The sequence below is a fragment of the Bacillus rossius genome (assembly GCF_032445375.1).
Source record: "Bacillus rossius redtenbacheri isolate Brsri chromosome 4 unlocalized genomic scaffold, Brsri_v3 Brsri_v3_scf4_2, whole genome shotgun sequence".
Classification (NCBI taxonomy): Eukaryota; Metazoa; Arthropoda; class Insecta; order Phasmatodea; family Bacillidae; genus Bacillus; species Bacillus rossius.
The window spans coordinates 21,557,960-21,576,157 of record NW_026962011.1 but is presented as its reverse complement, the minus strand read 5'-3'; the positions used below and the strand labels follow the sequence as shown (position 1 = coordinate 21,576,157).

Genomic DNA, 18,198 nt, shown 5'->3' with positions numbered 1-18,198 from the left:
TAAAATAGATGGCACGCAATCAAAATACCACAAGCAGTTGCAGTGTATTCTATGACAATCGATCTTTTCGAGTCGTAGTAGCGGTTAAAAATCGTGGTCCCGATACCTTCTAGTTTTTATCACTGTGTTGTACAAACTCGTTATGGGCGTCTTTGGTAACATTATCCGTTGTGTTATTTGTATGTGACGTGAAAAGTGAAAAAGTATTTATAATTTTATATATTCAGTCAACATAAATAAAATCACATGTGCTAGAATTGGTTTTGAGTCATTTTTATATAATTATAGTGAGATGGCGAGTAGGGAGAAAAAAAGTGAAGTGTGGAAACATTTTTCTATAAACTCAAGTGAACAAAATATAGCAACATGTTTACATTGTTAAACGGTAATTTCTCGATGCAACCTTATGTGATAGTCGATAAATCACTAGGCTGAAGTTGGATTTATTCCAGATTTATTTTCCTTCCCCTCATTTCCCCCACCCGAAGATGTGGGCGGAGCCAAGCGGTACAGCACTGAACATACAAAATACAACACGTTCTTGTGTACAGCACTACACATACAAAATCCAACACGGAAATAAAAGAAATTGCGCAATGGTACAGTACTACACATACAAATTGCAACAATTTTTTGAACAGCACAACACATAAAATGTGCAACAAGTGCTTGAATACCCATATAAAATTCAACAAAACGTACAACACTACACATACAAAATGCAACAAGAAAAGAAATGTGAATACCTTTCAGAACATATAAAGTGCAACACTGCAATTGAGTTAACTCTTTTGTAGTTGTAAAGAAGTACAACCGAACCCAAACAATATGCAACATTAAAGGAAAAACATGAATATACAGCATAAACATCTCTGTACAGTACCGTTATTATTAAAGGTTGCAACAATAGAGCTGTTGGGCTCTTCTTTTGTGCGCATAGTCTGCTATTTCAAAAAAATTATAAATATGTGGTTCCACCGTACAGCACGTACCAAAGGCATCTGAATCAAAAAAATTACACCAATATGCAGTACTACAACATTCAAATATTTTTTTAACTTTAACTAAACGCTGTAAGGATAGAGCTGATATGTCATTCTTTTGTGCGTATTGTGTGCTTCACCAAGAAATTACAAAATGCTTGGTACTCACCGTACAGCACGTACAAAGGCATCTGAATCAAACAAATTACACCAATATGCAGTACTACAACAATCAAATATTTTTTTAACTTTAACTAAACGCTGTAAGGATAGAGATGATATGTCATTCTTTTGTGCGTGGTGTGTGCTTCACAAAGATATTACAAATTGCTTGGTACTCACCGTATACCTCTATCAAAATCGTCTAAACCAAAATGATAACACAACTTTGAGCCGGGAAACAATTTTATTTTTTTTTTTCGTTTTAAATCAAGGTTGCAACAATAGAGCTGTTAGGCTCTTCTGTTGTGCGCAAGGTCTGCTAATTCAAAAAAATTATAAATATGTGGTTCCACCGTACAGCACGTACCAAAGGCATCTGAATCAAAAAAATTACACCAATATGCAGTACTACAACATTCAAATATTTTTTTAACTTTAACTAAACGCTGTAAGGATAGAGCTGATATGTCATTCTTTTGTGCGTGTTGTGTGCTTCACAAAGATATTACAAAATGCTTGGAACTCACCGTACAGCTCTATCAAAATCCTCTAAACCAAAATGATAACACAACTTTGAGCCGGGAAACAATTCATTTTATTTTTTTTTCCGTTTTAAATCAAGGTTGCAACAATAGAGCTGTTAGGCTCTTCTGTTGTGCGCATGGTCTGCTAATTCAAAAAAATTATAAATATGTGGTTCCACCGTACAGCACGTACCAAAGGCATCTGAATCAAAAAAATTACACCAATATGCAGTACTACACCATTCAAATATTTTTTTAACTTTAACTAAACGCTGTAAGGATAGAGCTGATATGTCATTCTTTTGTGCGTGTTGTGTGCTTCACAAAGATATTACAAAATGCTTGGAACTCACCGTACAGCTCTATCAAAATCCTCTAAACCAAAATGATAACACAACTTATAGCCGGGAAACAATTCATTTTATTTTTTTTTCCGTTTTAAATCAAGGTTGCAACAATAGAGCTGTTAGGCTCTTCTGTTGTGCGCATGGTCTGCTAATTCAAAAAAATTATAAATATGTGGTTCCACCGTACAGCACGCACCAAAGGCATCTGAATCAAAAAAAATTACACCAATATGCAGTACTACAACATTCAAATATTTTTTTAACTTTAACTAAACGCTGTAAGGGTAGAGCTGATATGTCATTCATTTGTGCGTATTGTGTGCTTCACCAATAAATTACAAAATGCTTGGTACTCACCGTACAGCACGTACCAAAGGCATCTGAATCAAAAAATTACACCAAAATGAAGTACTAACACATTAAAATATTTTTTTAACTTTAACTTAACGCTGTAAGGATAGAGCTGATATGTCATCTTTTGTGCTTATTGTATGCTTCACCAAGAAATTACAAAATGCTTGGAACCCACCGTACAGCACGTACCAAAGGCATCTGAATCAATAAAATTACACCAATATGCAGTACTACAACAATCAAATATTTTTTTATCTTTAACTAAACGCTGTAAGGATAGAGCTGATATGTCATTCTTTTGTGCGTGTTGTGTGCTTCACCAAGAAATTACAGAATGCTTGGTACTCACCGTACAGCTCTATCAAAATCATCTAAACCAAAATGATAACACAACTTTGAGCCGGGAAACAATTAATTTTATTTTTTTCCCCGTTTTAAATCAAGGTTGCAACAATAGAGCTGTTAGGCTCTTCTGTTGTGCGCATGGTCTGCTAATTCAAAAAAATTATAAATATGTGGTTCCACCGTACAGCACGTACCAAAGGCATCTGAATCAAAAAAATTACACCAATATGCAGTACTACAACATTCAAATATTTTTTTAACTTTAACTAAACGCTGTAAGGATAGAGCTGATATGTCATTCTTTTGTGCGTATTGTGTGCTTTACGAAGAAATTACAAAATGCTTGGTACTCACCGTACAGCACGTACCAAAGGTATCTGAATCAAAATAATTACACCAATATGCAGTACTACAACAATCAAATATTTTTTTAACTTTAACTAAACGCTGTAAGGATAGAGCTGATATGTCATTCTTTTGTGCGTGTTGTGTGCTTCACCAAGAAATTACAAAATGCTTGGTACTCACCGTACAGCCCGTACCAAAGGCATCTGAATCAAAAAAAATTACACCAATATGCAGTACTACAACAATCAAATATTTTTTTTTAACTTTAACTAAACGCTGTAAGGATAGAGCTGATATGTCATTCTTTTGTGCGTGTTGTGTGCTTCACCAAGAAATTAAAAATGCTTGGTACTCACTGTACAGCCCGTACCAAAGGCATCTGAAACAAAAAAATTACACCAATATGCAGTACTACAACATTCAAATATTTTTTTAACTTTAACTAAACGCTGTAAGGATAGAGCTGATATGTCAATCTTTTGTGCGTGTTGTGTGCTTCACCAATAAATTTTAAAATGCTTGGTACTCACCGTACAGCTCTATCAAAATCGTCTAAACCAAAATGATAACACAACTTTAAGCCGGTAAACAATTTATTTTATTTTATTTCATGTTTTAAATCAAGGTTGTAACAATAGATCTGTTAGGCTCTTCTGTTGTGCGCATGGTCTGCTAATTCCAAAAAATTATAAATATGTGGTTCCACCGTACAGCACGTACCAAAGGCATCTGAATCAAAAAAATTACACCAATATGTAGTACTACAACAATCAAATATTTTTTTAACTTTAACTAAACGCTGTAAGGATAGAGCTGATATGTCATTCTTTTGTGCGTGTTGTGTGCTTCACAAAGATATTACAAAATGCTTGGAACTCACCGTACAGCTCTATCAAAATCCTCTAAACCAAAATGATAACACAACTTTGAGCCGGGAAACAATTCATTTTATTTTTTTTTCCGTTTTAATTAAGGTTGCAACAATAGAGCTGTTAGGCTCTTCTGTTGTGCGCATGGTCTGCTAATTCAAAAAAATTATAAATATGTGGTTCCACCGTACAGCACGTACCAAAGGCATCTGAATCAAAAAAATTACACCAATATGTAGTACTACAACAATCAAATATTTTTTTAACTTTAACTAAACGCTGTAAGGATAGAGCTGATATGTCATTCTTTTGTGCGTGTTGTGTGCTTCACCAAGAAATTACAAAATGCTTGGTACTCACCGTACAGCACGTACCAAAGGCATCTGAATCAAAAAAATTACACCAATATGCAGTACTACAACATTCAAATATTTTTTTAACTTTAACTAAACGCTGTAAGGATAGAGCTGATATGTCATTCTTTTGTGCGTATTGTGTGCTTCACCAAGAAATTACAAAATGCTTGGTACTCACCGTACAGCACGTACCAAAGTCATCTGAATCAAAAAAATTACACCAATATGCAGTACTACAACATTCAAATATTTTTTTAACTTTAACTAAACGCTGTAAGGATAGAGCTGATATGTCATTCTTTTGTGCGTATTGTGTGCTTCACCAAGAAATTACAAAATGCTTGGTACTCACCGTACAGCACGTACCAAAGGCATCTGAATTTAAAAAAATTACACCAATATGCAGTACTACAACAATCAAATATTTTTTTAACTTTAACTAAACGCTGTAAGGATAGAGCTGATATGTTATTCTTTTGTGCGTGTTGTCGCTTCACCAAGAAATTACAGAATGCTTGGTACTCACCGTATCTGTGTAGAACAGAGAAAATGTGAGACTAAAAATATCCTACTGTATATTGATTGACCCTGTATGTTATCACAATGGAAGAAAGGCATTGGCTGTAAAACATCACCTGCAGTTGGTTATCACTGCTACTATGCTACCCTACACCCATTCCAAGCACCGTGAATGTATAATATCTGTGCTTAGCTTGGTATGCCTATTCTCCTATCTGCTACTATAGTAGCAGAAAGGAGCATAGGCATAGCAAGCTAAGCACAGATTATACATTCACGGTGCTTGGAATGGGTGTAGGGTAGCATGTGTTAATGTTTTGATCCACAATGCCAACACGCCCGGTGCACGTGGACTTATTCACCCTACGTGCTTTATTCATTTTCAGCCTTAAGTTTTACTTCTGTGCTCAGTCAATTCACACATTTAAATACTCTTAGTTTGTTTGCTTACCAGATGAATAGAGAGGGGCTGAAATGCCATTTCGACTTTACTCGCGTAAATTGTATTACTCTTGTTAGTAAGTTATAAATGATTTCGTATGTTTTAATATTTTCTCATGCCAAAATTTAAAAAATACGACCACCAAAGATTCCTATCCATATGTATTGTTAATGCACTAAGTCAATATGGAACTTTGTACACATGTAGAAATAATTTCAGACTGAATTAATTTATAAATTTTTGTATTTAAAGGAAATCACGTTTCCATGATGACATGTCTGCAGCAAGTGAAAGCAAGCTTAATTGAAAATGTAAATATAAAAAGGGTTAAAAATTGTGCATATGAGCGTAAATGTAAATATGTGACAATATAAAATAAAATAAATTGCAATCTTACAACTTAATGATAGAATGTTCAATTAATGATGTTCTTCTTTGTATGTACCACATTTGAATGGGCCCTTTTGTAAAACCATAACAAAAACAAATTTGAACTTGACCCATTCCTACTTTTAACAAATTTGCAATCCATATATACCTTGACAATTAATGAACCAAATTTGTAGCTGTAAGCAGTACAATACCAGTGAAAACCTGATGTAAAGAACGACATATCAGCTCTATCCTTACAGCGTTTAGTTAAAGTTAAAAAAATATTTGAATGTTGTAGTACTGCATATTGGTATAATTTTTTTGATTCAGATGCCTTTGGTACGTGCTGTACGGTGGAACCACATATTTATAATTTTTTTGAATTAGCAGACCATGCGCACAACAGAAGAGCCTAACAGCTCTATTGTTGCAACCTTGATTTAAAACGGGAAAACAAATAAAATTAATTGTTTCCCGGCTCAAAGTTGTGTTATCATTTTGGTTTAGACGATTTTGATAGAGGTGTACGGTGAGTACCAAGCATTTTGTAATATCTTTGTGTAGCACACAACACGCACAAAAGAATGACATATCAGCTCTATCCTTACAGCGTTTAGTTAAAGTTAAAAAAAATATTTGAATGTTGTAGTACTGCATTTTATTGTAATTATTTTGATACAGATGCCTTTGGTACGTGCTGTACGGTGGGTTCCAAGCATTTTGTAATTTCTTGGTGAAGCACACAACACGCACAAAAGAATGACGTATCAGCTCTATCCTTACAGCGTTTAGTTAAAGTTAAAAAAATATTTGAATGTTGTAGTACTGCATATTGGTGTAATTTTTTTGATTCAGATGCCTTTGGTACGTGCTGTACGGTGGAACCACATATTTATAATTTTTTTGAATTAGCAGACCATGCGCACAACAGAAGAGCCTAACAGCTCTATTGTTGCAACATTGATTTAAAACGGGAAAATAAATTAAATTAATTGTTTCCCGGCTCAAAGTTGTGTTATCATTTTGGTTTAGACGATTTTGATAGAGCTGTACGGTGAGTTCCAAGCATTTATAATATCTTTGTGAAGCACACAACACGCACAAAAGAATGACATATCAGCTCTATCCTTACAGCGTTTAGTTAAAGTTAAAAAAAATATTTGATTGTTGTAGTACTGCATATTGGTGTAATTTTTTTGATTCAGATGCCTTTGGTACGGGCTGTACGGTGAGTACCAAGCATTTTGTAATTTCTTGGTGAAGCACACAACACGCACAAAAGAATGACATATCAGCTCTATCCTTACAGCGTTTAGTTAAAGTTAAAAAATATTTGAATGTTGTAGTACTGCTTATTGGTGTAATTTTTTTGATTCTAATGCCTTTGGTACGTGCTGTACGGTGAGTACCAAGCATTTTGTAATTTCTTGGTGAAGCACACAACACGCACAAAAGAATGACATATCAGCTCTATCCTTACAGCGTTTAGTTAAAGTTAAAAAAAAATTTGTTGTAGTCATGCATATTGGTGTAATTTTTTTGATTCAGATACCTTTGGTACGTGCTGTACGGTGAGTACCAAGCATTTTGTAATTTCTTGGTGAAGCACACAATACGCACAAAAGAATGACATATCAGCTCTATCCTTACAGCGTTTAGTTAAAGTTAAAAAAATATTTGAATGTTGTAGTACTGCATATTGGTGTAATTTTTTTGATTCAGATGCCTTTGGTACGGACTGTACGGTGAGTACCAAGCATTTTGTAATTTCTTGGTGAAGCACACAATACGCACAAAAGAATGACATATCAGCTCTATCCTTACAGCATTTAGTTAAAGTTAAAAAAATATTTGAATGTTGTAGTACTGCATATTGGTAAATTTTTTTGATTCAGATGCCTTTGGTACGTGCTGTACGGTGAGTACCAAGCATTTTGTAATTTCTTGGTGAAGCACACAACACGCACAAAAGAATGACATATCAGCTCTATCCTTACAGCGTTTAGTTAAAGTTAAAAAAAATATTTGATTGTTTTAGTACTGCATATTGGTGTAATTTTTTTGATTCAGATGCCTTTGGTACGGGCTGTACGGTGAGTACCAAGCATTTTGTTATTTCTTGGTGAAGCACACAATACGCACAAAAGAATGACATATCAGCTCTATCCTTACAGCGTTTAGTTAAAGTTAAAAAAATATTTGAATGTTGTAGTGCTGCATATTGGTGTAATTTTTTTGATTCAGATGCCTTTGGTACGTGCTGTACGGTGTAACCACATATTTATAATTTTTTTGAATTAGCAGACCATGCGCACAAAAGAAGAGCCCAACAGCTCTATTGTTGCAACCTTTATTAATAACGGTACTGTACAGAGATGTTTATGCTGTACATAATTTTTTTCCTTTAATGTTACATTTTGTTTGGGTTCGGTTGTACTTCTTTACAACTACAAAAGAGTTAACTCAATTGCAGTGTTGCACTTTATATGTTCTGAAAGGTATTCGCATTTATTTTCTTGTTGCATTTTGTATGTGTAGTGTTGTACGTTTTGTTGAATTTTATATGGGTAGTGAAGCACTTGTTGCTCATATTATGTTTTTTGCTGTACAAAAAAGTGTTGCATTTTCTATGTGTAGTACTGTACCATTGCGCAATTTCTTTTATTTCCGTGTTGGATTTTGTATGTGTAGTGCTGTACACATGAACGTGATGTATTTTGTATGTTCAGTGCTGTACCGCTTGGCTCCGCCCACATCTTCGGGTGGGGGAAATGAGGGGAAGGAAAATAAATCTGGAATAAATCCAACTTCAGCCTAGTGATAATAATGCTAGTTTTCCGCAACAAAAACTTACCCACTGTAAATTACAATTATTAGACTGTAGTTCAAGTTGTTTACAATAACAAATATAAATAGAAGTTAATTTAATTTACACTTTGCAATGACTTAATAGTGTATTTTATATATTTTTATACTGTTATTACAACTGTATTCTCAATTTTACCTAATCTTGTTATTAAATTCACATGGGAATAAAAATTTTTGTGTGAATTATTACACTTAAAAAAATTTGTTCATTATAATCGGTAACTGAATCGGTATCTGCCGATTATTGCTCTCATAATCGGTAATCGAATCGGTAATCGGTAACGTCATATCGGTGCACCACTATAAAATACTACCCTCCACTAGAATAGCTTTTTTTAGTAAAACTGTAAACACATTATGCCATGGCTAATATTTTTTTAAATAGTTGAGGAATACTTAAAAATAAATGAAGATCTTTAATTATTTTTTAATACTATAGGTACAACTTTTTTTATATAATTAATAATAAAGAAATACTAAAATGAAAATAATTTTTTTTAATACTATGGGTATACAATTTTTTTAATAAGTATAAAGGAATACTGAAAGTAACTTAATACTATGCAGTAAAAAAAAGGCTGTAAGCTAGCTCTATAACAAAATAAGCATATTTCAAATAAATAAAATATGCTTATAGCTTTGTACTGCAACTACATATGTATATTTACCACCCAGATTACGTAATTATTTATTTTAATTTAATTTATTTGTCCCATGTATATAATTTTATTTTGAAAATTATTTGAAAACTAATGTGTATGTCTATGTGATAGAAACTCTATGGACTGAAACGAATGTTGGAGACTAACAATTGCAAGGACCCCTCTAGGAGCAATTGACATTTAAACAGTAAACTGTTAATTTGATGCCGTTTTTATTTAAAGGAAAATGTTATTCCTGTACTTATTAATTTAAATTTACTGAGAGATTTTGTGTTCCGCGCTATTGTTGCGCGCGGATTTGAAGTGTTTGATTTAAAATAATGTAACTGTCTTTAGTTCTAGGCCAATCAGGAGCCTATTTTAAATCTGGCAGGCATTGTTAAGCTGTCTTAAACTAAGAAGGTTTTGAGAGAATGTAATGGCCTTCTAATGGATGAACACCTACAAGGCGTCGACTGAATTTTATCCTGAAATATAGCTAGCAGAAATAGGCATCCGCTCTAAAGGATGGTATAAATGTATTGTCAGGACGTAAGTGAGTATTATTAGGGCTTTCTCCAAAAGGATAAAGTAATTAGGAGTGAAAAAAATGACTTGAGTCTGTTACTCCATTTTGCTAGTAAGAATCATGTATCCCATCCATACCTAGTTATTCTGCGGCCTAATTACAAGAGAAACATCGATAAACTGAACTATTGTAAAAGTTAACTAAGTGAACTTAATTTGACACTTTTTTTTTAACACACAACTGTAATCACCCAGTGGTCTGGGAGAGAGAGCATCAGAGCTCTACCGACTTAAGTTATTTTATCTAGCCGAGGTAAAACTTATGTAAACACTAACTATAAACTGAACCTGTGTATGAGATTTTCGAACCCGAACAAAAGAGACAATTGATTAGTTAATGAATGTGCGCATTGTCACTCCAGACATTTTTTTAATATATTTGTGTTCTGCAGTGCCAACAATGGTAAGGATTTTTGGAAGTAATAAATAATTTTACTTTTTTTTAAGATAAACCTGAGATATTTTGAATTTCAATAATAAATAATTAAAATTACCATTGTGTTTTGTATGGTATTGTAATCTACGTATCACCAACTGTATCCATACCTATGAATTACATGTGTATAACTATCTATGTGTTAACAGCAGCCAAGCTAGTAGTAACTGCACATAATTAAATACCTAACTGTGGCCTAGGAGGAATAGCACATACATACCTGGACTTTACCAAAGTGGAGCCCTTTTGTTTAGGAGGAGCCCTACAGAATTAACTGTCGCCTCAAAGTGGGGCCTTTTGTACATAAGTATCCCTACAGCTTGGTTATAGTGGTAGCTTATATAAAAACTATGTCGAACAAGGATGATGTCTTTAGTATTTAAGACTTTCTTTATTTGCCGGCAGTACACAAGATGACAGCCTACAGCAGACGACAGTATTTTTTTTTTAATTTGGATGTGCCACCATCAACTAGTAAAGATGGCGGACTCTGGGTTTGAACTTGGCGTCCGCCTCTGGCGTTTGAATTTTTCACCGCCAACTAAAGTATATTTTCATTATTTAATTCTTCCTCTCCCAACAGTCACCCGGGTCTAGTGGCTAGCATGTTGGCCTACCGATCTGTGTCCCCGGGTTCAGGGCGCATCCAATTCAATACAGATTTTTATTCCTAAATATAACAACAGTGCTCCACACCAGCGCTCCCTAGCTTCAAAAATGTGAACCAAGATGACCATGACGTCAATGGCCGACAGCTCCGCGCCACATGGTATTTAAAGAAACACAACCACCTGAGGAGCGGCCATGCCCACCTCTGGAGCCCTGAAGTACTACTTGTTCCTGCACTGACCATTACCTCATCCCACCCCCCTGCAATTGTCCTAGTACCATCACGCTTACCCTACTGATAATGTTTGTTTTCCATACTAGTCCTGCACGATTTGAGAGATGGTTATAAGTTCTGGTAATGTATGTGAGTCGATTATAAGGAAGGGGAGGACTGCTAGCGGTTGGCCCCGTATGCAGCCAGCGATGAACAGAGGCTATGCTCTCTGGCTTGCAGATCAACATGGAGCAGACGGTGTACCGCAACTACCAGAAGATCACGTTGCAGGAGTCCCCAGGTAGCATCCCAGCGGGCCGCATTCCCCGCTCCAAGGACTGCATCATGCTGGCAGACCTCTGCGACCGCTGCAAGCCGGGAGATGAGATCGACGTCACAGGTACACCACCCTCGTGCTCTCTTCTCTCGCCCCTTGCGCTCGCCATGCTGTTCATGCTACCGTTTCGTGTTTGCTTCTGCAGAGGGTACCGCTGCGCTGTCAACTTTTACAATTTAGCTGACAGTAAAGTGTAGCTATTATGTTTTTACTAGTGGTGCACCGATGCGGATACCGATGAATCGTAATCGGCGATTATGGGTACTTACCGATTAATCGTAATCGGCGATTATCTTAACGATTACTTTGCCGATTATTTACGTCCTGGCGTAATTAAGTAGGTTTTTAACGTGTAATATTTTGTTACACATTTTAGGACGAAATACGGTAATATTTGTATATATTACAAAATTCATCTAACTGTGTCATATCATAATTACAGATATTTCGTTAAGTTTAATAAATCTCATTGCCTCAAACAATAAAAAATGCATTTTTCTTACACGTTTATTTACGTTTCGTCTTTTATTTAGTGGCCTTGTACATTACATATAGCCAGAGAAGTAAAATAGATGGCACGCAATCTAAATACCACAAACAGTTGCAGTGTATTCTATGACAATCGATCTTTTCGAGTCGTAGTAGCGGTTAAAAATCGTGGTCCCGATACCTTCTAGTTTTTATCACTGCGTTGTACAAACTCGTTATGGGCGTCTTTGGTAACATTATCCGTTGTGTTATTTGTATGTGACGTGAAAAGTGAAAAAGTATTTATAATTTTATATATTCAGTCAACATAAATAAAATCACATGTGCTAGAATTGGTTTTGAGTCATTTTTATATAATTATAGTGAGATGGCGAGTAGGGAGAAAAAAAGTGAAGTGTGGAAACATTTTTCTATAAACTCAAGTGAACAAAATAAAGCAGCATGTTTACATTGTTAAACGGTAATTTCTTGATGCAACCTTATGTGATAGTCGATTATAATGCTAGTTTTCTGCAACAAAAACTTACCCATTGTAAATTACAATTATTAGACTGTAGTTCAAGTTGTTTACAATAACAAATATTTAAATAGAATTTAATTTAATTTCCCCTTTCAATGACTAATATGTATTTTATATTTTTTTATACTGTTATTATAACTGTATTCTCAATTTTACCTAATCTTGTTATTAAATTCACATTGGAATAAAAAATTTTGTGTGCATTATTACACTTAAAAAAATTTGTTCATTATAATCGGTAACTGAATCGGTATCTGCCGATTATTGCTCTCATAATCGGTAATTGAATCTGTAATCGGTAAAGTCATATCGGTGCACCACTAGTTTTTACAATAGATGAACACATTTTATGTTTTATGTTTATTCTTCTTTAACAGTTTTTACTTGCTTTGCCATGCCTCATCAAGTGGCGTGAACTGTAATTATAGCGCTGGAAATGGTATTAGTCAGTATTAATTTGATTATTTTATTAATAATGGTTAGTTTTATAGTACTATATAAAATGTACCATACGTTAAAAAACTTGCAGTAGTGCTGTAGATTATTTTTTTTTATTTGAGACAATGGTATAGGCTGTAAGTACTAACCTAAAGTTATTTTTCTAATATTCCTGGCATTGTTGGATTGTTTGTGGCAATTTCTGGCAGGTCATGAATGTTTGTTCTTATAATGCATTTGATCTCGAAAATCCAGAGAATCCTACTGAGTCAAATGTAGTTTAGCCATCCAGTTACCCAGTGAAGGAACAGATGTTTCAACATTCCTTACCATCTGTTCAACTTCCTTATTACCCATAGTTTGACTGACAACTTGACTAAAATATTTTTTAGGTTTTTTTTTTTGTGCTTTGAATCCTTGTTGAGTCTATTAGTTCATGTTTTAATTCCTATATATTTTATACCTGGAATAGTTTTTAAACGTTAATAAATCATAATAATTGGCCATTAAAAACTAAAACAAATGCTGATAATCATCAATAGAGGAGTTAATTGTAACACTTTTTCAATGTCTGATTATTTAGAGCAGCAGTTCCGAAAAGATGTTCCATGGAGCCCTGGGGATATGTAGAAGGGTCACAGTGGTTCCATGAGTCAGGATGAATATTATATAAAGCAGGCACAATTATTGTCAAATAACTTATTTTGAAGAAGTTGGGGTACCGAAAAAGAAAGGTCGATCAATGGGCTCTCCGGCCGAAAAAAATTGGGAACCGCTGATTTAGAGGATTAAATACTGTTATTTTTTAGGCAAGATTGTGCACAAAACATTTACTACCAGGTTTTTTTTTCCTAGTGTGTTCTATTGGTAGCTGTTGTCTATGTTAAAGGCTTCATAGTATGAACACCCTGCACCACAGTGCCGTGAATGTAAGCGAACTGCTGCAGGGGTGTACACCAACAACTACGACGGCTCGCTCAACACCGAGCAGGGCTTCCCCGTGTTCTCGACGGTGATCGTGGCCAACCACCTGGTGGTGAAAGACTGCAAGCAGATCGTGCAGTCACTGACGGACGAGGACATCGCCACCATCCTCAAGCTCTCCAAGGACCACCGCATAGTGGACCGCATCATCGCGAGCATCGCGCCGTCCATCTACGGCCACGACTACATCAAGCGAGCCCTCGCGCTGGCCCTGTTCGGTGGCGAGTCCAAGAACCCGGGTGGGTGGCATGTACAGCCCTCCTTGAAAGCACTCAAGCTGCTAGCCTGATGGCTGTCAGTAGACCCAGCAAGTGTGTGTTGTGAACACTGGTTGATAAACACTAATTTTTTTGTACTAGACCACAACCTTTCAGTGACAAGACTTGCCGTACATCATCATTGTTTGTGGTGATGCATTTATTTTGACAGCATTCTTTTTTTAAGATTTCAGAATGCCACACAGCTTTAACGCTCACACTGTGCCAAGTGTTGTGTGTGTATGTGTGTGTGTAAATATACACACACACACACATATATATATATATACACTAGAGTCCCGTTATAGCGAGGTGTTACGGTTCCGGGTTTGATCCTAGCTATAACCGAATTGGACAGATTTTGGCCCCCAAAAAATAAAAATTAACATAAAATAGCATAAAAATTGTGTTTAAACCTGTATAATTGGAAAATAACAGGTTATATTAATGAAATCTTAATTTCTGTGAGCAGATGTGTGAATTCTCTTTAAAACGATACCCCACAAGTACGGATGCGATCACAGATTGTGTCAAAATAACCAGAATACCCTACCGCGCCACGTAAGTATAGTATCTCAAGCCCGCGGCCGACGCAGCATTGTCCTGCTATCTATTGTCGACGCGGGCTGTCTCTGGCGGCCATGTTGGTTCGGGATGTTGCTAACAGGCGGCGCTAGTGTAGCGCGACGATTTAATTCCTTCCAAAAAAGCAGGAGTGCAGCAACGCACGTACGCCTCAAACGAAATAGTTGCTGGAAAACTATACTTTTTTCATTTTAAGAAACCTGTAAACTTTTTTAGAATATAAATTTGGGATTAAACTCAAACCATCACCACCCCCTTCCCGGAAAGATACTCCCAACAACTGACCGAAACAAAAGTTACAAGAAAACTGTCCTAGCGATTCGGAAATAATTATGGTAGTGCCTACTATTTGTCAGATAGTAAAATAAATAACGTGACGTGTTTGTAAACGTGTCACGACTGAAATAATTCCAAAAAAGTTTATAAATATTTGTGTATTATTAACGCGATCAATTAACAAGTATAAAGATGGCTCTGACTTTTTTGGCCTAACATAGTTATAAACATTGTTATTATTCGTTAATGAAAATGCCCCAACAAATTAATTAAGAGCATTTATATTTTTTAAAAAAAAAGTGCACATTGTTATGTTTAATGGTGGAAAAAAAATAGATTTTGTCTATTTTCTAAATGATAAGAAATGCGTACAAGTAATATTGTGACTGTGAAGTCACAGGCACACCCTGAGTATGGCCATTTGGATGATAGCCGGCTTATCTTGTAGTGACGTAGTCAGAAACGAAACAGAGGTACTGCTCTCTTTGTAGCCTAGCAGTTGCATTACACACGCACATATCCCCAGCACATTCAGTATTTATTATACTGAGTTCACAGGAATAGAATAATATTAATGAACAGATAACAAATGGAATTTTGATAAAGAAAGGACGGGATTCTATTTTTCAAACCACGCACTTAGGTGGTGACTGCAAGGCTGAAGAATGTGACAGGTGTCAAGGGCAAGATGTCTAGTGGCGAGCGAGAGGGGTGGAGAAGAAGCAGACAACCAAAGCGCGCTTCACGCGATCACGCCGTAAATTCCTCAAAAAGACCTCGTTATAGCCGTGTTCTCGCTATTACCGTGCTCGCTATAACGGGATTTACCTGTATACATATATACAGCAAAACCCCTTATTTGCACTTTTCATGGGGACAAAGTAAAAAAGTGTAAAAAGCGGGAAAGTGTAAATAAAGGGAAACGTATAAAAAGGAGTACAGTTTACCTTATTTAGAATTTTTTTCCTTTTGTTTAATAGCACATACTACAATGCAGGTACAAACACACTAACAACAAATTTTACTTTAGTATTTAATCAATTATTAATTTACCACATTTGACAAAAATAAAAAAAGAATGAAAGCCAAAATGTTTTTCTGATTACTTCCTAAAAAATAAATTTGAAATTTTCTTCTGCTTGCTTTTTTGGCTGTTCAAGGAGATTATTTGCCTCTCCAAATTATAAATACAGTTGCAACCGGCAGGGTTTATAACAAATACGGGCTACATACACATTGCTCACAGTAAAAAAATTTTTAAGAAAAGGCCGCAAATTGATGAATATTTACCGTCAATAGCGCGCCAAACGCGGAGAAAGGTCATTGTACTCGGTCAGCTGCTGTAACGACGCGGCGGCGCATGCGCACTCTATGCTCCGCCCAGACTCATGACGCCATCAGCCGCCAACCAATAGATGCGAGCTTAGCGGAAAAAAATATAAGCTCCACCTCCCGTGTACCAATTTTATCCAGTTCTAATACCAGTTTATTGGTATACGCACCAGTTTTCTCGCTGCCGTGACATGTTCAAGTTTACGTTTATCATGATGTCTTGATACCAATAATTAATTATTTACGATCCCCAGAAATAAATGGTTAGTTTAAAAAATATGGCGTCAACTGTACAATACTTCCCAAATTATAAAAGACGTATAAAACAGTTACCAAGACACCGCTCATTTTATCTTGTGAAGTTTATGTCTCGTACCAGTATTTCGGCTAAGTTGTGACATAAATACAGTATCAGAACTTACAAGCAGCCATGTTTGTACATTCATGAGTTTACGTTTTTCCCTCGTGCATTTTAGATTGTCTCCTGCTATAATTACTCGTACTTTTACACGCCTAGGCTTAAATTATTACATGTTTAGAAATAAAAGCAACTTTTCATGTTATAAAATATGTATATTTTGCTATTTAAAATGTTCATTGCCTACTAACTCCACGGTATTTTCTGGTTGTTTATGGTTGTTACGTGACGTAAATAGCGGGATTGATTCGATTTTTGAGACGTAATTCGCGGGAAAGTATTGTATTGGACTATATGGGAACCAAACGGGACCTGAAGAATATAGTGCAAATAACGGGAAAACGTAAATAACGGTAACGTAAATAAGGGGTTTCGCTGTATACACATACACACATACATACACACAATATATATACATACATATATATACACACACTTATATGCATATATATATATATATATATATATAAAACACACACACACCCACAGACTACGCCACTATAAAACATGGACACTCCATTGAGATGGGCATTAAAAGAAGTAATCGTCATAGTTTCAATGGCTTATGAATCGATATTCACAATCGATCTAACACCACATGAAAAAAGTTTTATAATATTGCTGAACACCAAATACAATTTACCTTGCTTCCGTTAACAATGTAAACTCATGGATAACCAGAGTTAAAATATATAAATATAAGCTCACGCTATCACCATTTGGAAATACAGAAGTCAAATTAATATAATTCATGTTTTTTCATAAAATAGATTACAATAGATTTTAAGGCATGTTGCGGCTCGCAAAATTTTTTTTGATCAATATGCAGAGTAGCATGATGTTGATAATAAGGTGAATAGCAACTGAAATAAAAGGTTGTTTGGTTAGGTTAAGTAAGGTTAGCTGCATGATCAAAAAAAAATTATTATTTCATAATGTAAATATTTAAAAAAAAAAATTTTCGTTTTAGTTATTGTACCTGACTTGACTTGAAAAACCTTTCATGTTAGTATTATTTGTCTAATTTTCCAGCAGTTATTACAATCATGTTAAAAAAAAAAATTTTTAGTGGTAATTTATTTCACATTCTTACTATTCGAATTCAATACATATCTGTCTACTTACAAGTGCTGTACATTACATAGTACATATGTATGTACATGCATACAATATGCCTGTACGTACCGTACCGTAAAATAGTCATTGCTTGTTGAACAGCTTTGTCAAAGTAAGCTGTTTGAGTGTCTTCATCTGTTTTCAGGTAGCCAAATCGCGAATCCGCTTACATTGAGAAGTTGCATTTTGTCACACTCGGGCTGACGTTCCATCCACTGCAATGCAGTTTCAAGGCTGACAAATGCTTCACTAGCTGATAGTCCCGTGTCTGCTTCAACTTCGACGTTAAGGTCATCTTCTTCCTCGACACTTTCTTTTCTCACACTTTCAACAAGTTCATCATCATTTAGAATTTGAAACCCAGGGTACCTTTCAACTTGTTCCATGCACGTCTTAATGTGACTTGCTTAACCAAGCTCCAAGCTTGTAAGCGCAATCTTTCAAATTTATTTTTTTGTGGTTTTCACAC

At 35.3% G+C, this 18,198-nt stretch overlaps 1 protein-coding gene across 1 annotated transcript in view; it reads left to right on the top strand.

Moving 5' to 3' along the window:
* The window catches only part of LOC134542341 (DNA replication licensing factor Mcm2), a 63,044-nt gene that overhangs the window by 23,095 nt on the left and 21,751 nt on the right, over positions 1 to 18,198 (top strand). Inside the window, exons 7-8 of the mRNA XM_063386498.1 lie at positions 11,218 to 11,377; positions 13,709 to 13,984. Coding sequence (XP_063242568.1) covers positions 11,218 to 11,377; positions 13,709 to 13,984 — 436 coding nt within the window. The remainder of the gene's footprint in view (positions 1 to 11,217; positions 11,378 to 13,708; positions 13,985 to 18,198) is intronic.